Source organism: Macaca mulatta, chromosome 4, assembly GCF_049350105.2.
Source record: "Macaca mulatta isolate MMU2019108-1 chromosome 4, T2T-MMU8v2.0, whole genome shotgun sequence".
Taxonomy (NCBI): Eukaryota; Metazoa; Chordata; class Mammalia; order Primates; family Cercopithecidae; genus Macaca; species Macaca mulatta.
The window spans coordinates 27,694,083-27,722,062 of NC_133409.1; the positions used below are offsets into that span (position 1 = coordinate 27,694,083).

At 36.8% G+C, this 27,980-nt stretch overlaps 1 protein-coding gene and 1 long non-coding RNA gene across 27 annotated transcripts in view; one reads left to right on the forward strand and one right to left on the reverse strand.

Annotated features, from left to right (window-relative positions):
• PKIB (cAMP-dependent protein kinase inhibitor beta) overlaps nucleotides 1-27,980 on the forward strand; it is a 246,094-nt gene that overhangs the window by 205,534 nt on the left and 12,580 nt on the right. For 8 of the 26 annotated variants that reach the window (XM_077998915.1, XM_077998925.1, XM_077998921.1 and 5 more), the window contains 2 exons: nucleotides 14,435-14,539; nucleotides 14,812-14,872. The exons of 9 other annotated variants lie outside the window; for them this stretch is intronic. In XM_077998915.1, coding sequence (XP_077855041.1) covers nucleotides 14,435-14,539; nucleotides 14,812-14,872 — 166 coding nt within the window. Of the gene's footprint in view, nucleotides 1-10,655; nucleotides 10,711-14,434; nucleotides 14,540-14,811; nucleotides 14,873-26,309; nucleotides 26,444-27,980 lie in introns of those variants that run through there. 9 more of the 26 variants (XM_077998928.1, XM_077998926.1, XM_077998912.1 and 6 more) reach the window with 3 other exon arrangements.
• LOC144340272 (uncharacterized) overlaps nucleotides 1-27,980 on the reverse strand; it is a 70,214-nt gene that overhangs the window by 4,023 nt on the left and 38,211 nt on the right. Inside the window, exons 2-3 of the long non-coding RNA XR_013416177.1 lie at nucleotides 26,862-26,975; nucleotides 15,236-15,313 (exon numbers count right to left, since the gene is read on the reverse strand). This is a non-coding gene — a long non-coding RNA (uncharacterized LOC144340272). The remainder of the gene's footprint in view (nucleotides 1-15,235; nucleotides 15,314-26,861; nucleotides 26,976-27,980) is intronic.

Below are 27,980 nucleotides of genomic sequence, written 5' to 3' on the forward strand. Positions count from 1 at the left end.
TTAAATATTCAAATTTGTAGAAGCCAAGAGTGGAATGATAGTGGTTGCCAGGAGATGGCAGAACAAGGAAATGGGGAGTTACTAATCAATAGGCATAAAGTTTCAGTAAATCAAGATGAGTAAGCTTTACAGATCTGTTGTACAACATTGGACCTTGGTCAACAGTACTATATTCTATACTTAAAAATTGCTAATCACCTAGATCTCATGTTAAGTGTTACTTTTATCACAATAAAATAAAATTTGAGAGGAAAAATCCCTTTCCCCTAAGCACAATAAAGACCTAGGCCTCAAAGAAGGATATCAGAAAATCTACCTTTTTCTTCCACATCTCCCCCAAACAGAGGCTGGGCCTTTTACCTTTACAAATCACACCACCATGTCCACTAGTAATCTGATGTTAGAAACTGATGTTTATTCTTGAAAAAAATTATAGAAACCACCATTATCTTATAAGTTTGCCCTAACAGTCCAATGACATGAGCTTTAGACTGGATTTTCAAATTGGTCAGATGATCAGTCATAACAGCAATCTGGTCTCTTATACACATCTTTGAACATAGAGCTGTTTTTTGTTTTTATTTTTGTTTTGTTTATCAATGAGCTGATGATTCAAGTTCCTTTTAGCTCCAAAATTCTCAGATATCTACAAATTACACATGGATTGCCACTTGTTTTGTTTTCCTCTTGACTGCCTTTAATAGCATTGATTAATTTGGCTTTGCATCAATTCTCTTAAGTTGTAAAATGAGAAAAAGAAACTGGATAAGGTATGCTTTGGTCAGGGTCAGATTTACATGTGAATCTCTTATGCAAAATGTATAAGAGTATCTTATGCAAAATTTTAAGATTGCAAAATTGCAATCTTAAAAATTAGTCTATTGAAACATTTCTGTATTTTTTTAATTCAGAAAACACATTTATTAATTTTCTTCCAGCTGCTCAACTTCACAGGTTATTGAAAATGTGTTATGAAGAGTTAGTTATTTGCCTCCAGTCATAGACAGTGATAAAATTAGGAACTGGATCCTATCACTATCTCTAATTTAAGAAATGAGATCATCATGAATTAAAGGGGGTGATTGCACCAAAGCGCAAGTAATACCAAAAAGCTACAGTTTTAAAACAACTAAAAATTCTATTGGCATTTATAATTACTACAGTGTATATGAGCAATAGAAATAATAATGACCCAATTTGTATTTCCCAGATAAATTTTGAAGCAAGTTTGAAAAAAGGATTAAAAGAAAGAGAAGAATCTTAGGTTCAAACGAGTTTACATCATGCATAAACACAGCAGCAAAATGCCCATTCTATTTGGCCTTAGTTGGACAACTGCCTATGAAATAAAAGAAATACTCAAGGAAAATTTCTGCTGTAACTGGACTAGCTTTTTAAAATTACTTAATTAATTAATGAGTTTTTATTGACTTTTTATTTTTAATTTTTGTGAGTACATACTAGTTGTATATATTTATGGAGAATATGAGATACTTTGCTACAGGCATACATCAGGGTAAATGGGGCATCCATCACCTCAAACGTTTATCTTTTGTGTTAAAAACAATCTGATTACACTCTTTTAGTGTAAAATATAAAATTAAATTATTATTGACTGTAGTCATCCTGTTGTGCTATCAAATACTAGGTCTTATCTTTCTATATTTTTTTGTACCCATTAACCATCCCTTACCACCACCCTACCACTATCCCACGATCCTCTTCCCAGCCTCTGCTAACCATCCATCTGCTCTCTGTCTCCATGAATTCAATTGTATTCTTTTCTACTGTTTTTTGGAATACTTTGAGTAGGACTGGTATTAGTTCTTCTTCAAATGTTTGGTAGAATTTAGCAGTGAAGTCATTGGGTCTCAGGCTTTACTTTACTGGGAGACATTTTGTTATGGCTTCGGTCTTGTTACTTGTTATGGTCTGTTCAAGTTTTGTATTTCTTCATGGTTCAATCTTGATACACTGTATGATAGATTGCATGTCTAGAAATTTATCCATTTCTTCTAGATTTTCCAATTTATTCCATATAGTTACTTACAGTAGCCACTAATGTTCCTTTCAATTTCTGTGGTATTGGTTGTAACGTCTCCTTTTTTATCTCTAATTCTATTTATTTGGGTCTTCTCTCTTTTTTTCTTAGTCTAGCTAAAGATTTGTCAATTTCAGTTATTTTTCTAAAAACCAAATTTTCATTTTATTGATCTTTTGTGTTGTTTTTTCATTTCAATTCCATTTACTTCTGCTCTGATGTTTATTATTTCTTTTCTTCTACTAATTTTGGGTTCAGTTTTCTCTTGCTTTTCTAGTTCTTTAATATGTATCATTAAGTTGATTACTTGAAATTTTATTCTTTTTTGATGTAGGTGCTTATTGCTATTAACTTCCCTCTTAGTACTGCTTTCGTGAATTCCATAAGTTTTGGTACGTTGTGTTTCCATTATCATTTGTTTCAAGACATTTTTCAATTTCCTTCTTACTTTCTCCATTGATCTACTGGTCATTTGGGAGCATATTGTTTAACTTCCATGTGTTTGTATAGGTTCCAAAATTCCTCCTGATTTCTAGTTTTATACCACGGTAGTCAGAGAAGATGCTTGATATTATTTCAGTTTTTAAAATGTTTTAAGACTTGTTCTGTGGCCTAACATATGGTCTATTCTTGAGAATGTGCAGGCTGTTGAGGAGAAGAATGTGTCTTCTGCAGCTGTTGGATAAAATGTTCTGTAAATATTTATCAGGTTCACCTGACTTAATGCAGATTAAGTCCAATGTTTCTTTGTTGATTTTCTGTCTGGCAGATCTGTCCAATGCTGCAAGTGGGGTGTTGAAGAAGTCTCCAGCTATTATTATGCTGGGAGTCTCTCTCTCTCTTTAGCTCTAATAATATTTGCTTCATATATCTAGATGCTCTAGTGTTGGATACATATATATTTACAACTGTTATATCCTCTTGCTCAATAGACCCCTTTATCATTATATAATGACCTTTGTCTCTTTCTATAGTTTTTATCTTGAAGTACATTTTGTTTGATATAAGTATGGCTATTTCTGCTCTTTTTTGGCTTCCGTTAGCATAGAATATCTTTCTCCATCCTTTATTTTCTGTCTATTTGTGTCTTTATAGGTGAAGTGTGATTCTTATAGGCAACAGATCATTGGGTCTTTCTTTCCTTTTCTTTTTTTTTTTAATCCATTCAGCCACTCTGTGTCTTTTTATTGGAGAATTTAGTCCATTTACATTAAATATTACTATTGATAAGTAAGGACTACTCTTGCCATTTAACTGTTTTCTAGTTGTTTTGTGGTCTTTTCTTCTTTCCTGTCTTCCCTTTAGTGAAGATGATTTTCTCTGGTGGCATAATTTAATTTCTTACTTTTTTTGTGTGTGTATTTGTTGTGTTTTTTGATTTCAGGTTACCATGAGTATTGCAAATACTATTTCATAACCCATTATGTTAAACTGATGATAGCCTAACATGAATTGCATAAACAAACAAGCAAAAAGAAAACTAATAAAAACTCCATACTTTAACTTCATCTCTCTGCTTTTTAAGCTTTTGATGTTTCTATTTATATCTTAATATGCTATGTCTTGAAAGGTTGTCTCAGTTATTATTTTTGATTGGTTCACCTTTTAGTCTTTCTACTTAATATAGCAATAATTTACACACCACAATTTCAGTGTTATAGTATGCTGTATTTTTCTGTGTGCTTTTTAGTACCAGTGAGTTTTGTACTTTCAGATGATTTTTTCTGGTGATTTCTTCTTGCTCATTAACACTTTTTTTTTTTTTTTTTCTCTCTGATTGAAGAACTCCCTTCAGTATTTCTTGTAAGACAAGTCTGGTGTTGATGAAATCCTTCAGCTTTTGTTTGTCTGGGAATGTCCTTATTTCTCCTTCGTGCTTGAAGGACTTTTTTTTTTTTTTTTTTTTGCCAAATATACTATTCTGGGGTAAAAGGTTTTTTTTTCCTTTAGCACTTTAAATACGTCATGCCACTCTCTCCCAGTCTTAAATTTTCCACTGAAAACTCTGCTGCCAGACATATTGGAGCTCCATTATATGTTATTTGTTTCTTTTCTCCTGCTGTTTTTAGGGTTCTTTCTTTATCCTTGACCGTTGGGAGTTTGATTATTAGATGCCTTAAGGTAGTCTTCTTTCAGTTAAATATTCTTGGTATTGTATAACCTTCCTGTATTTAGCTATTGATATTTTTGTCTAGGTTTAAGAAATTTTCCATTATTATCTTTTTGAATAAATTATCTACCCCTATATCTTTCTCTAGCTACTCTTTAAGGCCAATAACTCTTACATTTGCCTTTTTGAGGGTATTTTCTAGATCTTGTATGAGTGCTTTATTCCTTTTTATTCTTTTTTCTTTTGTCTGCTCTGACTGTATTTTTAGATAACCTGTCTTCAAGGTCACTGATTCTTTCTCTGCTTTGTCAATTCTGCTATTAAGAGACTCTGATGAATTCTTCAATATGGCAATATTATTTTTCACCTCCAGAATTTCTGCTTGATTCTTCTTAATTATTTCAATCTCTTTGTTACATTTATCTGATAGAATGCTGAATTCTTTCCCTGTGTTATCTTGATTTTTTTTTATTTTTATCTATTTCTTTTTAACTTTCCCCAAAACAGCTATTTTGAATTCTCTGTCTGAAAGATCACATATCTCTGTTTCCCCAGGATTGGTCCCTGGTGCCTTATTTAGTTCGTTTGGTGAGGCCATGTTTTCCGAATGTTTTTGATGCTTGTGGATGTTCATTGGTGTTGGGGCCTTGAAGAGTTAGGTATTTACTGTAGTCTTCTCAGTCTGGGCTGGTTTTTACTTGTCCTTCTTGGTAAGCCTTTTCAGGTATTTGAAAGGATTTGGGTATTGTGATCTAAGGCATATCCGCATTACAGGGTACCCTAAGCCCAGTAACACTGTGGTTCTCGTAGGCTTGTAGAGGTACCACGTTTGTGGTGTTCAATAAGATCCAGAAGAATACTCTGGACCAGGCAGAGACTCTTGCTCTCTTGCTTTACTTTCCCCCAAACAAACAGAGTCTCCCTGTCTGTGCTGAGTTGCCTGGAGCTGGAAGTAGGGTGATACAAGCACCCCTGTGACCACCACTGCTGGGACTGCTCTGGGTCAGATCTGAAGCCAGCATTGCACTGGGTCTTGCCCAAGGCCCGCTGTAACCACCCCCTGTCTATAGCCTATGTTTGCTCAAGACCCTAGGGCTCTATGAACAGCAGGTAGCAAAGCCAGTCAGACCTGTGTCCTTCCTTCAGGGCAGTGAATTCCCTGGCACACTGAGTGAATTCAGAGATGTCAAATGGGAGCCAGGGACTGGAGTCAAAACCTCAGGAATCTATCTGTTTCTCTAGTCTACTGCAGCTAAGCTGGCACTCAAACCATGAGACAAAGTCTTTCCCACCTTCCCCTCCTTTCCACAGACAGAGGAATCTCTCTCTGTGGCCACCACCACCACAGCCCCATGGGGACTACTTCCAGACCATTGCTTATTTTCACTACTTGCCTAAGAGCTCTTCAGTCTGCTTGTGGTGAACGCTTCCAGGCCTGGGATTCACCCTTCAGGGCAGTGGGCTCCCATCTGGCCCATGGCAGGTCCAGAAATGCCATGCAAGAGCCAAGGCCTAGAACTAGGGACCCCACAAGGCTGCCTGGTGCTCTACTCCACTGTGGTTGAGCTAGTACCTGATTTTTGGTTCTTAAAAAGGTGTAGATAGTTGTTAAATTAAATTGTTGTTTCTGTCAGGGGGACAATAGGTAGAGGTTTCTCTTCAGCCATCATGGTCTATCCCTCATCTGGGTTACCTTATTTTAGATTAAAAATACATCAAAGAAACATTATGTTTCAGACTACATAAAGTCTTCTGATTTATAAGTTACTAGGAAACAATTTTTGAATTTTAATCTTGGCAATTAACAATATTTTAAATTATAAAGACTATTCAAGTTAAGAGAAGGTAGGCACCTCTGCTTTCTCTCCATGTTCCATAGAGGATTTGCTGAGGATAAAGGATTTGCATTTACATGCAAGTGCATAAAAACAAGACAAGAACCAATGCATATCTGCATTGTTTTTTAAAATTTCCGCAGCTGTAACTGGGGCTTCTGAAAATATCAGAACATTCTATCTTCTGTACCCTGTGATGTATAATTAATTTCAGGGTCCACCAGACCCCAAAACACAAGGCTTCAAGGTTTTCTGAAACTTCAGTACTCTAGGGTGGAGTACGTAGCTTGGAAGTTAGTATTGCTTTAAATTCACATTTTAAGTCTCCAAGCTGACACAGGTGAGATGAAATTTTCTCAATTTTTTTTTCTTCTCCTTTTCACAATTTAATCAAGTGTTAAAGTGAAAAATCTGGTTCTTTGTGGCGTGGTGCATAAGAAAAAAGGGGAATTAATTTACACTGCCTGGTGTCAGGATGTAATATGATTATGTTGGCAAAGCTATAAAAAGAAAATATCCAAAGCTCATAAAAAAAATTTGAAGGAGGTCACTGTTAGAGCAGATGGATGGAGCAGAGTGCCTGATCATTGAACAGCTACTGAGCTAAAAGGATATTCAGGTCGAGGTGTGCATAGCTGGGAGAAGGTCACAAATCTTAATTAAAGCTTTCAAGGGGAAAGTCCTGGATTTGACAGTAAGACACATATTGATTTGCCTTACTGTACAGAAATAACTAAAAGGACTGGTAAATAGAGTGCAGTCAGCTGTCAATTGCCCTGAGGGAATCTAATACAGTGGAGGGTTCCTTTGTTGCCTTCTTTGGGGCCTTCTCTCCTTTGTAACCAGAAAATACCCTTCCATGAAATGCAAACTTATTTTCATATTTTAACAAAAAAGCTACAAAGATTAAGTGCATTAAAAGATCTAAAATTAAACTAAAAAATGTAGGGTTATTAAACAAAAATTTACATTGACCTCAATATTTTTAATGAATTCTGCCAATTGTTGTGATATGAAAGATAAGCTAAGAGGCAAGACTAACACACTTTAAAAACAACAAAATATTTAAATTATATTAGATAGGGTTATACCACCAATGAGAGAAGTATTTGTTTCTATTTTATTCTGTGGAAGAATTTTATTACATCTAAATGTGTGTGTGTTCATGGATTACATATATCATATATTATATATATGATTATATTGTATATGTATTACACAATAATAGGTATAGAGAACAAAAAAATTTTTTTCAAAATTATGCACATTATTCAATTGTATGATCTTTTTTAAGATTCAGAAATGAATTAAAGTTTTCATATCAGATCAATTACTGAAAAAATATTTTGGGTTTGGTGAAACACTAGGGTGAATATGTGGTTCAAAGAAGAAAAATATTCTTGTTGAAACGATTCAGGCATATTTTAGATGGCTGGACTAGGTGACTTTTAGGTGACTTCTTTATGACTTTATAAAGTTATTTTAGTCGTATCTCTTCTAAATTTATAAGGGCCTATGAGTCTAGAGAAAGGCAATATAGTGAAATTTTTAAAAATCCATATTTTGGAATCCTATGTGACAGGGCTTAAATGCTATCTTAGGGCAAATTTCTTAAAATCTAAAAGACTCTATTTCAGTTGGTTTTTTGAATTATAGGGAATCTCTCTCTCGTCTCTCTTCTCTCCCTCTATCTCTGACACCTGTGGATAAGATTAAATAAAATATTATATATAAAGCCATGTACAATATATATAATAATAAAAACCCACTACCTAGCTAAGGGCCCAATTAAGAGTAGCTGTTCCTTGTAGGTTCTGGATATTAGCCCTTTGTCAGATGAGTAGATTGCAAAAATTTTCTCCCATTCTGTAGGTTGCCTGTTCACTCTGATAGTAGTTTCTTTTGCTGTGCAGAAGCTCTTTAGTTTAATGAGATCCCATTTGTCAATTTTGGCTTTTGTTGCCGTTGCTTTTGGTGTTTTAGACATGAAGTCTTTTCCCATGCCTATGTCCTGAATGGTACTACCTAGGTTTTCCTCTAGGATTTTTATGGTATTAGGTCTAACATTTAAGTCTCTAATCCATCTTGAATTAATTTTCATATAAGGAGTAAGGAAAGGATCCAGTTTCAGCTTTCTACTTATGGCTAGCCAATTTTCCCAGCACCATTTATTAAATAGGGAATCCTTTCCCCATTTCTTGTTTCTCTCAGGTTTGTCAAAGATCAGATGGCTGTAGATGTGTGGTATTATTTCTGAGGACTCTGTTCTGTTCCATTGGTCTATATCTCTGTTTTGGTACCAGTACCATGCTATTTTGGTTACTGTAGCCTTGTAGTATAGTTTGAAGTCAGGTAGCGTGATGCCTCCAGCTTTGTTCTTTTGACTTAGGATTGTCTTGGAGATGCGGGCTCTTTTTTGGTTCCATATGAACTTTAAAGCAGTTTTTTCCAATTCTGTGAAGAAACTCATTGGTAGCTTGATGGGGATGGCATTGAATCTATAAATTACCTTGGGCAGTATGGCCATTTTCACAACAAATTTACAAGAAAAAAACGAACAACCCCATCAAAAAGTGGGCAAAGGATATGAACAGACATTTCTCAAAAGAAGACATTCATACAGCCAACAGACACATGAAAAAATGCTCATCATCACTGGCCATCAGAGAAATGCAAATCAAAACCACAATAAGATACCATCTCACACCAGTTAGAATGGCGATCATTAAAAAGTCAGGAAACAACAGGTGCTGGAGAGGATGTGGAGAAATAGGAACACTTTTACACTGTTGGTGGGATTGTAAACTAGTTCAACCATTATGGAAAACAGTATGGCGATTCCTCAAGGATCTAGAACTAGATGTACCATATGACCCAACCATCCCATTACTGGGTATATACCCAAAGGATTATAAATTATGCTGCTATAAAGACACATGCACATGTATGTTTATTGCGGCACTATTCACAATAGCAAAGACTTGGAATCAACCCAAATGTCCATCAGTGACAGATTGGATTAAGAAAATGTGGCACATATACACCATGGAATACTATGCAGCCATCAAAAAGGATGAGTTTGTGTCCTTTGTAGGGACATGGATGCAGCTGGAAACCATCATTCTTAGCAAACTATCACAAGAACAGAAAACCAAACACCGCATGTTCTCACTCATAGGTGGGAACTGAGCAATGAGATCACTTGGACTCGGGAAGGGGAACATCACACACCGGGGCCTATCATGGGGAGGGGGGAGGGGGGAGGGATTGCATTGGGAGTTATACCTGATGTAAATGACGAGTTGATGGGTGCTGACGAGTTGATGGGTACAGCACACCAACATGGCACAAGTATACATATGTAACAAACCTGCACGTTATGCACATGTACCCTATAACTTAAAGTATAATAATAATAAATAAATTTAAAAAATAAAAAAAAAATAAAAAAAAAAAAGAGTAGCTGTTCCACCTGTGTATGATTGGTAACATTTTTAAATTATCAACTGATATTTCTTTTCTCCTTTATACTTCCTTTAATAGTCTGTAAAGGCTGTTCACTGAGGGGTGATGCACTTAATCTAGAACAAGTGATCACTTAAGTTTCTATTTTTTAAAATCCAAACAAAGAGCCATGGTCTTGAAAATCAGCATATGTATGACAATAGCCTGACTTTTTGAAAGCAAAGATTTTTTGAGCTATCTGAAACTGAAGAACTGAGAACAAACCATAGAGTGGGAATGACTATATGGTGATGTAAAAGTTTTCATGTTTCTGGGAAGGGAAATGAGTCATTGACTGGCTAGTGGAGAAGAATTCAGGATGTAATGAGACCCTAGTCATTATTCAAGTCTCTGTGAAGGTGGCCAGGACTCCAGCTCACTAGGTTGAACAGAAGGGAGATTGAACATTAAGAATTTTAATGAAAATCCAAGTGTAGAGATGACTATGCCTCACTTCCCAGGGAAACTTTGGGCATCATAAATCTTTCTCTGTATATTCTCTGACCCTGGAAAGGTAGACAAGCAATGGTCAAGAGAAGTGCCCAGGCAGATGGGCCTGATTGCCACCTGACAGGGTTCCCAGGCCCTCAGAGGAGTGAGCCTCTAAAGTGATTTCATGGACTTCATGGAGGGCATAGAATAGTTTAAGTAGACCATCAACCTTAAAGTCCAGAGATGGAACAAAGAGGATGCAGATGCACATATCTCTACCTGAGGTAATAGTTATACCTGACACAATAGCAGTGGATCCCTGTGCACACTGATGTAACTGGACACATTGCAGCTCAGTGACGGTCAGCATGGACACAGGATATGTGTGAACCTGATGCCTTTTCTCTACACTTTAGGCTCCCTTTCATGAAAGAGAGCAACATGTTATTAGTGGTAGTGTGTCTTAGTCACCTCCTATTTACCCTGTTGGTGAAGGAGCGCTAAACACCACCTGACTCAGAAGAGATAAGATCAACAGCAGGTTATTAGTCACGTCTACTGATGGCCTGGGGGAGGAGGACACAGAACACCTTGCTGGGCCACAGAGGAGTTGCACTCAAGAGCAGAGTGAACAACCAGGGCTGTAGGAAGTAGGCTTTGGAGAATTAAGAGGGTAGGGTGTTCCCAGTTGTTGTGGAATGATGTGATTCACTTGTTTGATTTGGCAGACAAACAGGGAACAAAACCTGCTACTCATGGATAAACAGAAACTGTGCCTGGTCCTCTTGGTAAGGATGGTGGTTTGTCTGGGGTACCTGATCAGTGGGAATAGAGTGGGGAGGAGAACTTGTAGTTAGGCCATTAGAGACCTATTTTATTAGATATCAAGCCTTAATTTTTGGCTTTATGCTACAATGGATCACTTGATGCTTTGACATCAGTTTAAATCTTGATGATAACTGAGACTTTTAGAGATTAGGAGAAGTGCCTTCCTAGGAAGCAAAGTAGGCACCTGACCAAGGGGAGAGGGGCACATCTTGAGGTGGTTGCCAAAAACATGAACTTTAGGTATGTCTCCATATATAACCAGTAAAGACATTTGAGAGACCTGTGTGACATTGATATAGAGAGTGGGTGTTCCCAGGTGGGTGTGAATTGAGGCTAATCAATGCTTGTGGCAATGGTGACATCAAGTAAGTAGAGGGACATTTGTCTCCTTGTGACTTAAATAGTTCTTTGAAAACCCATTAGGCTTATCAATTAAACTAGCTGCCTGGGGCTGACTACCTGAGGCCTCTGGGGAGGCTGCATTTGAATGGAAAGCCTTCTTCAAGATTCCACTGTGTATTCTGAGACATAAGATGAGTGCCTTGGTAACAATCTAGTGTCTCGAACTCCAAATGAGATTAGGAATGTCCTGTTGAGGCCTTGTATTATGGCCTTAGGATATGTAGAGAAACCTGTTATTTTGGTTTACATATTTATATTTGGGTATCTGTGAAACAAGAGATTCAAAGAGTTCTTTAAAGTGCAGCTCTTAGGCAATGGCCTAAGAGTTGTAAAAATATATGTATGAGGCCAAATGACCAGGGCATCCATTGCCAAGATGAATGCCTGGAGTGTGCCCATTGTGCTGACCCTTGGGTTCTGTTCTTTATCAGGGACATCTTGGTTAAGGAATTAAAAGCAATAAGTCTCCACTGAGCTCTATCATGTATAATTGTGGCAACATCATTGGTAAAGTGTGTGGCCTTCTATTGCTGTTCATTCAGTTGATCCCAGGGGTCTCTCCAGGTAGCCAAAGACTGTAGGAAAGGGATGACTTCCCCTAGCACCATGGTTTTTGGCAAAGGACTGATGGTACAGGAGGCCACCACCTTCTACAGATAGAATATGCCAGAAGGCCCAAGCTTGACTCCATCCTGTTGCAAAGAGGTCTCATAGCCACACCAAATTCATGGGGGTGCTGCTCCAATGTATTACAAGGCATTACAGAAGCTGGGTACAGAGGGTCACAGCCTCAAAGTCTGTGAGACCCTCTATTTCTGGAAAAGCCCAGTGTGGCCAGTAATTGCCACTGTAATGGTGTATAGTGCAAGGCCAGGAAACGCAGTTTCTGGCATCGAAAGCCCATGAGCAACTTATGACCATCACAGGTGGCCCAGAGACTCCAGGAGTCATGAGATGAGGTTGCAGAAGTCTCTGAGGACACTAACTGGAGTGCCTGTTGATTTCATTTTGGAGAGCTTCTATAGTCTTTTGTTGAGGAGGTTCCCCTTTAAGATGGGCAGTCTGTAAGTAATAGCATTAGTGAGATTAAGGAAAATTTGCAAAAGAATATGTTGTCTCCAGAACCCAAAAGAGACTAAAAGATGTTAGACTTGTGTTAACCTTGTGGGTACTGAGAGGGTTAATACCTGTTTTTTTGACAGTATCAGGGATGGAGCAGCTTTTGGTTTACCAAATAACTTTCAAGAATTTAACAGAAGTCACAGGACTTTGCACTATGTGAGAGATAATGATCCACCCTTTTTGTGTGAGTTCCTTTGTGAATATTTGTATGTTCTCAATGAATATGCCAAACAAATCTTCCTGGAAAAGGATATCATCAATGTAATATACCTGTGCTCTTGGAGAAAGGTGGATGTCATTAAGATCTTGCCTGCAAAGGCTGTGTGCAGTGGCAAGACTGCTGAGGTAGCCCTTGAGTAGCCTAGTAAAAATACATTGTGTCTTGTGGGAGGTAAAAGCAAACTGACTGCTAAGCTGTTGACATTGGCACCCAATGGATCATATTAGCCTAATTCGTAGTAGCAAAATATCTATCAGTTGCTGAACGGATGGAGTCAGAAGTTTCAATACTCATTTTGTTGGGAATAAGGGCCTGAATTGTATGGGACCATGGCATTAAGGTTGTAGCAGTCTAGTGTGCTGCACTATTTATTTGTTCCAGGTTTAAGAATAGGCTAAATAGGCCAGATTGGGTTGTTAAATGAAGAAGTAGTGGGGATAATCATCCCTGCACTCTATAACTGTCATATAACAAATTTTAATCCTCAAAATCCCTGTTTTAAATTACTTTGAGCCATGTTAATAATTATTTTAATTTGGGGTGGAGGCAGAGGAGTCATGAGTTCCCATTTTGTCAAGCCAATTTATAAGTGTCAAGATTTAATCTAATTTCCATTTATTTTTAATTGGGTCAGAGCATCCATGTCCATTATGGGATATTTTAGGGCAATGATTGCTATGACCGTGATGGGAAATTTAGGCAAGACAGTAATTATGATGGTTAAGATGAGCCATATCTCTTTGTCCTCTATCCTATATTCCATAACTCCTCTAATATTATGAGGGATACCATGTTTAAATTTAGTGTGATCCCTAGTCATAACTGTAATCTGAGCCCTAGTGCCAGTTAAAGCCATGAAGGTTTGCCAATTGCTGGATTTCAGCAGGTATTAAAGTTAATTAAGAATCTATACTCTAGAGGCACAAAAGCCAATCAGTGCCCCTTTATCTTGGCTATATAAATGCTTTTAATATATTTTGAATTCCCAATTGGGTCAAATTGCAGATCTTTGTTTTAGGGTTTTTTGTTGTTGTTGTTGTTGTTGTTGTTGGTTTCCCTCCATATCCAGGATTTTTTTTTCTTTGCTTTTTAAAATTTCTTTTCTTTCTTTCTTTTCTTTTTTTTTTTTTTTTTTTAAGTGGTGGTGGTCACTGGACATATTTGGTGCTGGTGGGGTGGTGGTGAGGGATCCTCTTTACCATGGTGATATTTATAAGCCTTTTCTGTCAGAGAGCTTCAAATTAGTATCATCAAGGTTGGGGGTTTCCCCCACAGCCTTATAATGGTTGATTTATGTGGTTTAAAGAGCCTGGGCTTAAGTTGAGTTTGAATTAATGGTGCCATGGGGTACCACAGTGCCATAAAGGTAACATAGGTATTTCTCTATAACCTCAAGGATTAGGATCTTTATTGCAACAGAGACATAGTAAGCAGAGTGGTACAGGGAAAGAAAGCTAGGTTTTTAACCCAGACTCAATAGATCAAAATTATCTCCTGCTGCCACTGCCCTACCTTTTCTGTCTTGTGGAATTTTTCCCTCTTTCTTTCTTTCTTTGTTTCTTTCTCTGCACAAATTCCTTGAGCATATTTTGAGTTTGTATCTAGGTGAAATTGGAGCTTTCTGTACAGTCACCTGTGGTGCAGACTTTCTGGGTACTTATGGGAAAACATTAGGGAGCTTAGTGGCCTTTCTCAGAAGTAGTTGCCTCTTCCTCTGGGGAGTACGAGTCAGTGTCTCTAGGGTTGAGGTCCATATCCAGTAAAGTCATTAGTCTATGGCTTGGATAGGGCCAGCAAGCCCATGATTGCAAGATTGGCCGTTTGGTGTGCTGGTAGGCAGCAGTGCTGAGCCCAGGCGTACTGGCTGTGGGTTTTGCATTGGGAGATCATTTGAGTACCAAACGCTCCTTCCTCTCCCCACTCTTTTCTTTTTTCGTTAGCACCTGTGCCACAGGCCACCATGGATCTGCACCTCAATGCCCTTCGGAGTCATGAGAGCGCAAGCAACAGCAGCTCAGGAAGCAGCAGCAGAGGAGACCAGAAAGGTCACTACCTTTGCATGAACAATAATGGCAACCAGGATACCATGCTTAGCTCTCCATGGGGTGGTCACCTTCATTCCCACAAACATCACACAGGGCTGCCTCTGTGCCCGTTCCATAGGTGCACTGTTACAAGCAATGTCCGTATTGCTGCTCCAAGCAGTCAGTGACAGTCACCAGCTAGACATGGTGATCAGAGAGCTCTAGCCTGAGCTCTGGTAAGCAGGACTGAAGTACTGACTGGTTAAGGCAATGTTTTCTCATTGCATTTACAGGCTGAAGCTTCAGGGATCACCTGCCAAACACAGGCTGAACCTGACAGCATGTCACACCAGGGTATAGTTAACAACCATTTTCTTCTTGGGGACAAGAGCATTGCAGAGTTAAAAGAGATGGCATAACAGTGGCACATAGGCCATAGCTCAAGCCCATCAGCAGTTAGCAGTTCTGTCTGGGGTAGCCTTGCCAAATAACTCAGAACCAAATAACCAAGGAACAGTTAATTGTAACTGACTAGGTGTCTTCTGAAATGGTTGGGCATGTCATATGGTTCATAACACCCGTGGATTTTGTTGCTTTCTATTCACCCTATTGGTGAAGGAAAGATTCCTGCCTTGGAGAGTCACAGATGCCTAGACACCCAACACCCAACACTGGACAGATGAGATCCACAGCAGTTTACTGGTCACATATACTCACCACCCAAGGAGAAGAACATTGCCGGGCATGCAGGAGCACATTGGGGTTGTAACCAGGAATAGTATGAACAACCAGGTGCTGTGGGAGTAATAGTAACAAGAGTTACTATTAGTTACATTAGGTAACCAGAGTAAGGCTTGGATTTCTAAGAGTGACACGCTCAGTAAAAGGGTAATATGATAAAACCCTAACCTCCTAGGAAGACAGTAAGGAGACTTGCCAGTCTTGACTTTGACTTGGATGGAAATGGGGGAAAGGCTCTCTTAATAACTTATGAACAAAAACGAAACCTCACATTAAGTGTGCAAATTTGCAACTGTGTAGTCTGTGTAATTTGAACAAAAGTCATGCTGAGAATATAAGGCTAATTTTTTTTTTTTTTTGAGATGGAGTCTCACTCTGTTGCCTAGGCTGGAGTGCAGTGGTGTGACCTCAGCTCACTGCAACCTCCACCTCCTGGGTTCAAGTGATTCTCCTGCCTCACGCTCCTTAGTGTCTGGCATACAGGCACACAACACCACACCAAGCTAATTCTTATATTTTTAGTAGAGACAAGTTTTCACCTTGTTGGTCTTGAACTCCTGACCTCAGGGGATCTGCCCACCTTGGCCTCCCAAAGTGCTGGAATTACAGGCATGAGCCACTGCACCCGGCCTTAAGGAAAATGTTTTTAAAAATATGATCTCAGGGCCAGGCTCGGTGGATCACGCCTGTAATCCCAGCACTTTGGGAGGCCAAGGCGGGCGGATCATGAGGTCAGGAGATCGAGACCATCCTGGCTAACATGGTGAAACCCCGTCTCTACTAAAAATACAAAAAAAAAAAAAAAAAAAAAAATTAGCTGGGTGTGGTGGCAGGTGCCTATAGTCCCAGCGACTTGGGAGGCTGAGACAGGAGAATGGCGTGAACCCGGGAGGCGGAGCTTGCATTGAGCCGAGATCGCGCCACTGCACTCCAGCCTGGGAGACAGCGAGACTCTGTCTCAAAAAAAAAAAAAAAAATACACACACACACACACACACACACACACACACACACACACACACATATATATATAAAATCTCAGAACCCCAAATCACAAAGCAACCAAAGAAATAAGTCTCCATGAGAAAGATTCAACAAAAACACAGTAAACAATAGGATCAGAGAATAAAGAGTTTAGATATTGGAATTTTTCGTAGATAATTTTTTTCACTATTTGAGAAGAATATATTTTGTTTTTAGTACTGTTTCATAATGTATAACTTTTTATAATAATAACTATATATGATGTAGTATAGGTCTTAACTGTATCATTCATCATACAGTTATATGTTAAAATAGTTAATATTTATATGCCATAACATGAAGCGTGATGTCATGTACTTTCTTCTCCATTTTTCATTTGGAACACATTCTACAATGTGACCCAAAAATGTAAGAACTTGTGACTTGCAACTTTTGTTTAAAGCCATAATCGTGCAATAATGTGCTACAGAAAGATTCAATTGACTTCTCTGATGAAACAAGCTTCATTGTATCAGCTCTACTGTTTGGTGAAATGCGCTTTAAGTAAAAGATAATATAACATTTTAATGCATTGTGTATAATGTACACATTCATATTGTCTATGTACTGAACACACATTGTATATGATATTGTTATTACTATTTGTGAAAAATTTTATAGCCTTAATATATTTGAAAGAATAATTGAGGATTTTTTAATTTTTTATTTCTTTTAAACTTACAGAATTTTAATGGGAAAATGCTTATGTTATATGTTAAGCAAACACAGCAGGAAACAGTACAGTATTTTGGAAACTATTTAAAATCCCACAGAAAAAAGACTGGAAGCAAATAGCTGCTCTTGTGTGATAAGACTATTGTTTTTATTTCAATTATTAAAATATTTCTTTATTATTTTTACTGAGGAAAAAATATGTAAGTATAAATGACTAATAAGATACTGTAATACAATGAACTAGACTTGAAAAATAAGTAATAAGATACTGTACTAGACTTGAAAAATAAGTAATAAGATACCATAATATAATGAACTAAACTTGAAAAAGAGCAAAGTAGATTGCCTAGAAATAAAAATATGATAATTGGAAATAAAAACTGTGTGGATTATGCGACTGATTAGGCACAGCTGAAGAGAGAATAGTGAACTATATACACTTATGATGCAATTCTCTGAAGAATCTAATACACTTTTGATGCAGTTGCCATTCTTATGTAGAACGTTTTGCTGTTTTTACATATTATGTGTATATATACGTATATATTTGTAAACGCTCTATGTAAGAATGGCAAAAATGCTCTCTCTATATAAAAAACACTATATATGTATATGTATGTGTGTGTGTGTATATATATATATATATATATTTAGAGAGAGAGAGAGAGGGAGAGAAATTGGTTCATGCAGTTATGAAGGCTGAGAAGTCCTAAGACTTTGGCAAGCTGGAGACTCAGAAGATCTAATGATATGATTCCAGTTTGTGTTCAAGTCTGAAAACCGGGAGACCCACTGTTGTCAATTCCAGTCGAAGTCTGAGTTTAAGGCAAAAGATTGAAGGCTGAAGACAGCTTGAAGAAAGTCAGGCAGAGAAAGCAAATTCTCCTTCTCTCTATCTTTTTATTCCATTCAGGACTTCAATGCATGGGATGTGGCCCACCCATATTGAGAAGGACAATGTGTTTTATGCAGTCCAGTGATTCAGATGTTAATTTTATCTGGAAACTCCCTCACAGACACACCCCGAGAAATGGTTAACCAAGTATCTGAGCACTTTGTAGCCCAGTCAAGTTGTCATATAAAATTAGCCATCACAATTAGCAAACTTCTTAACAGCAAAAATAGAATAATGTGGAATAATATTGTTAGATGCTTTCATCCTAAAATAGTATATTTGTAAGAATGAGGATAAAAATAGATCTTTTCAGGCGTCAAAAAACCATAGTTCCCAAAAGAATTTCAAAGGCTAAACTCCAGGGGAAAAGGTGAATTATCTTAGAGGAATTGGAACATGAAAAAAATAATGTTGTGGAAATATAATGGTATTATGGATATACATAGAATACCAATTCTTAAATACTTAGATATATGCTAAGGTATTTAGATATGCAATGTCATGTTATTGGGAGCTTGCTTTCAGTTGCTGAAATAAAAACTGTGTGTGTGTGTGTGTGTGTGTGTGTGTGTGTGTGTGTGTATGTATGTTTAGAGAGATTAAATATAGCAAAGTGTTGATCGTTGAATCAGGTAGGGAGGCTCGTGCTTGAAATCCCAATACTTTTGGAGGCCAAGGAGGGAAGATCACTCGAGGCCAGAAGTTTAAGACCAACCTTCAACTCTACAAAGAGTTTAAAAATTAGGCAAGAGTGGTGCTGCCCACCTGTAGTTCTAACTATTCGACAGGCAGACAGGACACTGCTTTTAGCTCAGACGATTGAGGCTGCAGTGAGTTGTGATCATGTCACTGTACTCCAGTCTGGGAAACAGAGGGAGACTCTTTCTAAAAATAAAATCTACCAGAAAAACACTATAGCTGAAAGCCATCTATTTAATAATCCTTAGAATTTTTGTCACAAATTATTGGAAACAAGATCTGTTGTTTCCATGATCAAAAATTTCTCCACCAATATCTAATTTTGTGGTGCTTTTGTGAGTCCTCCAAGATCATCATGGTTCAATGACCACATTAATACTCAAAGCCATTTTCAGAAATCAATGGACGATGAGTGTATTAATCTATTTCTAGAGTGTCTATTTTATTTTTTATTCTATTTGTCTACCCTTGAGGAATACCACACAGAATTAATAAGTAAGACTTTGTGAGCCATCAAGTCTGATAGTGTAAGCTCTTTACCTTTCCCTTTCTTTTTGAAATAAGAAGCTATTCTCGGTCTGTTGCATTTTCATATAAATTTTTGGAATCAGCTTATTACTCCTATTATGGTAGATTTGATTTAAAAACTTCACCTTTTAATATGCTTCGATGGTTCTCCTTCACATCAGTCTCTATCTTCAGAAAGTGCGTTTTTTTTTTTTTTTTTTTTTTTTTTTTTGAGACAGAGTCTCGCTCTGTGGCCACACTGGAGTGCAGTGGCGCAATTTTGACTCACTGCAACCTCCAACTCCCTGGTTCAAGTGATTCTCCTGTCTCATCCTCCCAAGTAGCTGAGATTACAGGCACGTGCCACCACATCCAACTAATTTTTTTGTATTTTTAGTAGAGATGGGGTTTCAACCATGTTGGCCAGGATGGTCTCGATCTCCTGACCTCATTATCCTCCTGCCTTGGCATCCCAAAGTGCTGGGATTACAAGCATGAGCCACCGCGCCTGTCCAGAAATGCATCTCATACATACCTTTACTACGTGAGTTAGAAGTTTTCATGATTCCCTGGTGCTTACAGGATATGTTCACATATGGTTCATGGTATTCATTTTCTTTGCAACTGTGTTATGACTATGCTCCAACTCATTTTTCCAACTCCATGTGGGCATAACACTCCATGACAGTGAAATATTTCCTTTTCTCTTATTTGGGACTTGCTTTTTACACTCCCCTCTTTTAGCTTACAGATAACTTCTCTCGCTTAGTAAGCCTTTCATTCCCTTTCTACCTGTGTGGATTCCTCCCAATTTTAAGGCTCTGTATGTGTTCTACAGCCTTTGTGAAGTATTCCTTAATCACCTCAAATTTCAATAACCATTTATCTTTTACATTTCTACAGTATTTTTATTTATAACACTTATTTGAATATATCATATATTTACTGCTATTTTTTCTTTTCCTTTAATATGCACATATTCCATCTGTACAATGAGTTCACAACCCTTTCAGGGTGGGAACCACATATTAAGCATCGTCGTGTGTCCCCACTGTTTCTATCACAATGTTTAGTTTTATTTGCCACTGTTTTCCCAGAGTCTTGCACTGAGCGGAGGATATAGTAGATGCTTAACAATAATTGATTGAATGAAGACTGAGACTGTGCTCAATAAATGTTTGCTGAGGTGTAATTGAAGGAAAAAATAATGAGCTGTCAGATGAAATAGGTTCCAATCTTGTCTCTGTTACTTGCTAGCTAGGTTTAGTCAAACTATTTTATTTCTATCATCCTCAGTTTCCTCACCCTTTAAATGAAGATAGTAGTGACTAACCCCTGGTATAGAATCACATGAACAAATTCTCATTAAAGTGCTTTAAAACAACGCATGCTTAACACATGTGTATGCCTTTTTCATATTATAAAAATCTTCATTATAGAAAATTTGGAAAACAGTAAAATTCAAAGAAGAAAATAGAAATCATTTATAATACCATACACAAAGGGATTAACTATTATGATTTCAGTATATTTCCCTTAAAATGTTTTTCTGTGCATGTATTTTAAAATTGATATATGCATAGTGGTTTTAAAGTTTTGAAAATTTATGTTTTAAAATATTTTAGATATTTTCACGGCCCCATTTTTCTATTTAACTTATACAGTACTAAAGGACTATTGTAACATAATTTTGTACAAAAAGTTTTTATAAAAGTTAAATGTGTCAATTTAAATAGTGTTACTTTTATTAACTTAATTGCAGGTTAATATAAACATGCATAATTTGATGAAAAAATATTTCCATGAGATGATTTTTCTTTCTAAAGTTATTTGCCCTTTGATTGGGATTTGTTTTCCTCTATGACCCAGAAAAATTCTCAAAACTACTCTTAATTTTTGTTACTGTAATTTTTATTGAATTTTTTGCTTGCTGCAACATTATAATGATTTCTTCTGTAAAGTACTGAAGAGAACTTAGAAAACAAATCAGAGATTGAAAAGGCTTAATCATTTTTCTTCTTTTTTAGTCGGAAAAAAATGAGTATTATATTCATTTAAATAGGGACTAAGAGACATCCTAAGAATTTTTCTTTAAATTGATGAAATAGAAGAAAAAGACACTACTGAAACTGTGGGTGCATTTAAAAAATGCACACTTTGGGTGCATTTAAAAAAGCATTATACCTATCTATTTTATACCCATTTTATTTATCCAATTAAAGAAAAATTTATAAATAATTTCAGTACTCAGACATGTTCCTTGCTTTTTGGCTGTGCATATTTTGCACTGTTGGTATATACTCTGTAATGTTAACATTCAAGAAAATTTTATTTTTTCAAAACCATCATTAGAAATTTTGAATTATGTTGATTTAAGAAATACTGCATTTTTAACGTATAATAAAATGAGATCAAGTAAATATCATCTAGCTTCAAGCTAAATGGTGTGTAAACTATGTTGTGATATTCTTGTGTATGTGCCGCTGAAAAAATTCTGGGAGGATATGCACCAGAATTACAACAGCACTGTTACTGGATAGCAGGATGGCAATCTCTTTTTCTTTCTTTATGTCTTTCGGAATTGTCCTTTTCCCAACAACAAGCATATATTAACATCATATGCAAAAAGAAAAAGTTTCATGTTAAAAAGAAAAGTGGAAAGACAATTACTTTATTCATTGAGTGCCTGCTGAATAAGCATCAGGTATGGCTTTTGGTCCTATGAATACATCAATGAAACAACCTACACAAACGAAAGCTCTGCTTTGTGGAACTTACCTTCTAGTGAAGGGAGACATACAATAAGCAACAACTGCAATCGTAAGTAAGTGAGAATACATTTTCAAAGCTAGTAAGTGCTAAGAGAAAGTAAGAGGAATCAGAAGCTGGAGGGAGGAGATGCAATTTTAAACAAGGTGGTTAAAGCAAGCCCCACTGAGAAAGCAGGACTCTCAATATTGTCTTTTGTGACCCCTTTTCCTCTGCCATATTATCTCATTGTCATATTACTCAGATTAAGAAAGTTTTTTAGGCATCATGAAGAAATCAGGAATTTCAATCCCATTTTAACCGCTGGAGAGAACATTTAAACATGGTTTGTTTTTGAAAGTAGTGAGAATTTCACCTTTAGGGAGAAATCTTCCTACGGACAGTGTAGGGGAGATATGATTTTCTGTGACTGGTGACTTGTATGGTTCCGATGTTGCAGAAATGTAGACAAATTTGAGGGTGTGTTAGGAAGCAGATTGTAAATGATTTTTTGAATGCCTTTTTAAACAATATCAACTTTCTGGAAATGTCCCAAATGTCTCAGAGTTAATCTCTCTCTCTCTCTCTTTTTTTTTTTTTTTTTTTTTTTTGACGTGGAATCTTGCTCTATTGCCCAGGCTGGAGTGTAGTGGCATTATCTTGGGTCACTACAACCTCCTCCTCCCGGGTTCAAGTGATTCTCCTGCCTCATCCTCCTGAGTAACTGGGATTACAGGCATGCGTCACCACACCTGGCTAATTTTTGTATTTTTAGTAGGTACTGGGTTTCATGTTGGCCAGGCTGGTCTCAAACTCCTGACCTCAGGTGATCCGCCTGCCACAGCCTCCCAAAACCCTGAGATTACAGGCATGAGCCATCAATCACACCCAGCTGCGTTAATCTCTTTCTGTCTACAGTCCAACATCAGAGGCTGTCTCTAGAGCCACGTCAACACTGTTGCATAAAAGAATAATTGATATTCATAATGATACTCTTTCATATTGCCTATAAATTTATATGACTGATACCTAAATAGATTCCATTTGTGTAGTTGTTAACCAAGCACATTTCTAGCATTACTTCATTTGCATTCAGGGTAGTAAAACAGATAATATAAATCCTACTTTTTAAAAATGTAGAATGCTAATCAACAAAGAAGTTAGATGTCTTTCTAGAAGTTGAAAGTCCAGGATTCAACTTCAAGAGTGTCCAGGATTCAACTTCAGAAGACCAAACTTCCCATTGCTCCATATAGACCGTGTAACAAACAAGAGGACTAAATCAGGGCAGTCACTTTGAGAGTGTGTTAATGCAGTTCAGTAGTGCTTAAAGCTCTGCTTTGAAGTCGTCTTTTAAAAGAGTTTTCTTTTGAATATGTGCAAATCTAAATTATCTAAAGAGGTTTTGAAAAGTAGCTGAAGTCATTCTTAGTGGAAAGAGATGGGTGATCAAGTGGGAGACTTTTTTAAAAATTAATAACAGTTCACTATAAAATATGTTATATTTTAAATAGAACATGCTACCACTATTTGATGTATGAGTATAAAATGAGTTGCAATGACAGAGTCACGAAAACAGATTCAGAAGTGGAATAAGTATGTGGCTACTTGAAGTAATTGCTTTGATAGATGATATACATTTCCATCTATAAATTTTGGTGTGTTAGTAAAAATAGTTCTATTATTTGATATCACACTGCATTTTCCCTTTGAAAGGCAAATAAGTATATATTAATTATAAATGCTTCCACATCTAAAAGCCATTGTATTTGTCATTACTCTACAGCCTGACTCCTGTCTATTTTGATGTTAACAAAACAAAATCTATTTTAATACTGAATAACCGAACTTTCAGTCTTATTTTATTCTTTATTTACTTTTGGTCTTTATTATGAATATTAATAATGAAAAGGACCTTCATTTTCAGCTCATAATCAATAGGTATCAGCTATTAATTCAACATTGATTTATTGAGTGTATTAAGCAGCTGTGTTCCAGTCCCTCTACTAGGTAGAGGGATACAAAGCCATTTCTACTGTGACCACATTGGTAAGAATTAACTTCCCCTCTGTTCTTCCTACTGATGTCATAAACAGTCATCTGACATTTTAAAACCATATATCTCATTGAAAAGGGAACTGACTTTTTAGGCCTTGCATGTAAACCCCCGACACAGACTGGCTGCATTCCCTCTTTATAGGGAAGAGTACAAGCAGACTACAAGAACTTCAAAATCACATTGTACACAAGAACTTCAAAATCACATTATTTTCCCACTATGGCAAATTCAGTGCTGGGGATTTTGTGTACTTGGAGCATATTTGTGCCCCCTTTGAAATCTAAGAATGCTTTGTGTACAAGAGTAGTCGGAAAAGCAACTAAATGAGAAATGGGTGGTCTGAGGGCAGCCTTTCTCTGGAATTTGCTTACTTACTTTCTGGGGTTCCATTAAACGCTATGTTCCCTGTGAAGCCTGGCTTCATTTTCTATTCTGGAATGAAGCACTGCCTGCCCTGCTCATGTGGTAAAGGTACCTTGCACGCAGCCTTCACAGACTGCCAGTTAAGGCATAGGAAGACCTTATTGTGCCAGATTTCACAGTGTCTAGCGTGGGGCTTTGCAGAGTTGGTAAATGCTTTTTGAATTGAACCCTAACTTCTTTAAGCAGGCTCTAGTACCTTTATAAGATAAGAACCAACAATATTTGAGTCACTGGTTAGAAAGAATAATGTGAAACAAATGAAAGTGAAGGAGTATAGGTAGGGTTTGAGGTAAGCTGGGAAAAAAAGAATGAGAAGGGTTTCTTCAAATCCATGCTAAATCCTCTCAATTCTGAACACTCTGAAGCTAGAAATAAAAGCCAAACTATTTAAAATGTAGGCAGGAGGGATGCTTTGCTATGGTTATAACCACTTAGACTTATACTCCTCTAAAGGAGAAGTGAAAATATCACTCTTTATTCTGGATACCATCCACTATACATAGCACACACACAGACACACACACACACACACACACCCCACACAGGGACACACACACCCTACTCAAGCTAACATATTAAAAAGGAAACTTGTTTAATTTTTAAAAAGACTTTTTGGTATACAGTGAATTTTCATTTTTATTTTTGTCCCTGTAGATAACTGGGTTTGTTTTTGTTTTTTGTTATGGAAAGCAGCAGGAGGAATCATAGTAATGGAAGAAAGAGTACCATCTAAACTTAGGAAAGATTTTGACACAAATTGGCTATGTTACGTTGATGCATCACTGAAGTGTCTGGATCTAGAAGTTTGGACTATATCGTCTTTTCAAATGTAATATCCTGCAATCATGGGAGAAATTTATTAGTCCTTTTGGGAAGCTGCAAGTGATTGGGAGAAGCCCAACTTAACTCTCTGAAAACCTTTATGGAGTGTACATGTTGAATAAGTCTTTTTAGCATGAAACTAGAAATAATTAGATGACCAGTTAAATCTGACTCCCCCAAACACAGACACATACTCAAGGGGGCTACATAGTTTATTACAGTTAATCTTTTATATCATTAACAACATTCGTGTATGTTAGTGTTGTAAGTGGCCCTATGTTAGTATAAGAAGTAACATTGTGCTGGAAAGGTATTCAGCTTTGTGCATTAGTTTATGTGGAATATTATGAAAAAATTAATTTGACTTTGCATTATGAATTTTATGTGTTTAAGCTGTCAAAAATTATCTGTGGTAAAAATAACTTCCATGTGTCTACCAATGTATATTGAATGATCTGTCTGCAATTAACAAGCAAGAACATAAGCATTAAAAAATGTGCGTGTCAACAAACAAAAGTAGAGTTCCCTTTGACTTACACTAGAGGCACAGAAATACCATCTTTAGAAAAATTTCTAAAACAAGAAGGTTTCTAAGTTTCAAAAAATTATACGGGTCTACATTTCATGTAAGTTCTGTTTAGCTTAAAGTGATCTTGATACTTAAGTGAATAGGAGATATGCAAAGCATTTACATGTTAGGAGTGGGTAATTTTACTTTATTTCCAAATAATAGGATTTGAGGTCAGGAAAGGTAACTGGAAAGATCAAACTATGTCTCATGTCACCGGACTATGGGTTCCTCTCTGTAACTTGTGGGCCAAGAACAAGGCTTTGCACTTGATAAATTAGTAGGAGCTCAAGAGATGACTGGATGAATAAATAATGATCTGTTTTTGTTGGCACATAAAGAAGTAATTCTAGTTCTTTCACCTTGTTTGGAAGAGGTTCATATGTTTCAAAACAGAAAATTATATGAAATTAATGATTTGTAGGCAGAGAACTGCAAACATCTAGCATAAGGTATTAGGACACTGAGAGCTGGAAAGAGGCAGATAAGGCATTTGGTTATCAGGGGAGACCAGTGTCCAGTCTGTCCATTTGTCAGTCTCTCCTTCTCTCTCAGTCTTTGGCCAGGAAAAACACTGACATTTCTTCCAAAATGCATGTTTTTACTTCTTTGTTATTCTGTGTTTTTTCAGAAAGTCTGACTCACACCTCCAGGGAACTAATTTAGTGGGCAAGAAGTTTATTTGAAGTCTTAGGTATAAAATGAACAATGGTTTCACTGTGGAAGATAGAATGAGTGATATGTATCCGGAGACGAGAAAAGAAGGTATCTACCATTTTGCAATCTTGGCCTTCAAGTAAGGAAGCTTGAGAAAATAATGTGTGTGAATTAAGAAAATGGAGGTGTTGTGGGGAGGAAAGAATTTGCAAAAACTTCTACTTGTTTATAATTATGCTTCTAACATACTAACATCCTCTTTTTCTTAGCAGGCTCTTTGGGGCCAACTGGGTTCTGACTGGTGATTTTTTAATATGACTTTAATGCTCCATTTATCTTGGACATCTTGTCCTCTTGAGTTGTGCTGGTGTTGCATTTTCAGTATTTTAGAGACTGTAAAGATACTGGCATGTGTGTGTGTGTGTGTATATATATAACCGTGTAATAGTCTTTTGTCAAACAGTCTGAAAATTGTATATTTTCAATAGAGATAGAAGTGTGTCTCAGGCAATGTAAATCACATTACCTTGCTGTGGGATTGCAAGGACTTTTGTGAAATCTCCAAATGTCTAAATGGTTCCAGCTTCTGTAAGCAGTCACAGTTGACAAAGCAGCACTCATCTAGAGTCCTTTGTTAATTCTATAGAAGAGAAAGAGGAAGAGTTACTAGTGAGTCAACTGCCTTGGTTAGCAAACATAACGTAATTATGCCCAGAAAATTAAAAGAACCTCAAGTTAATCTGTCATTTTTCTCTGTAGTATTTCCTCATCTTTGTGTGGGCTATACATTTTAAATGTCACAAGGCATTTGAAGAGAGCAATCATCTCTTTTCTATTTGTATATCACCCCTTTTTAAAAAATCAAGCATATGCAATCAGTGTTGTATAGAAAACCAACAACAGACAAATGAGAGATGGCTATTGGGGGAAGAAGAAGCTTTCTCTTAAGGATATGCTATTATTTGGTTAAATTTTCAAAATGTTACTTTTAGAGCCTTTCTGTGCTGAATGTCTATTTATTCATAATTTTTCTAGGTAGATGTTTCAATTCTTTTAAATTACAAAGGTATCATTAGTACAAGTCAAAATATGTAAAGAGGTAGAGAAAAAAAGGTTAATATTTTCCTTGTTCTACCTTCCATTCCCAGCTAGAATTTTTATTATTTGTATAAAGATGAGATTCCATTGTATTCATAATATTCTCGCCTTTTCCCCCACACTATAAATATTAATTTTTAAACTTGCTTTATTTCAGTGTGTTATTGGATCTAATACATTCTTTAAAATTGTAGTATAACATTTCATAACATAATTACATAGTTTATTCATATTTTTTTCTTGATGAGCTTTCAGATTATCTCCAGTGGTACAATAAATCTCTTTGCTTTGGAGTTTAAAGAGCCCAACTAAGAGTCATCTTGTGGATTCAAATGTTCCTGCCACCAATTTCTAGGCCATTGGCACATTTGGTCAGGAAAATAGCTTTTCTCGGTAGAATGTGCCATCTTCCCACATTGCTGGGCGAGGTTAGCTCTTTGGTCTGCCTGTGGTGGAGCATGACATCTTGGTCAGTCAGTATCAGTGGCAGACTTTGAAAGGAAGATGGTGCCAAATGTGAGTTTGCCATGGCCAAGTACAGCCCCGA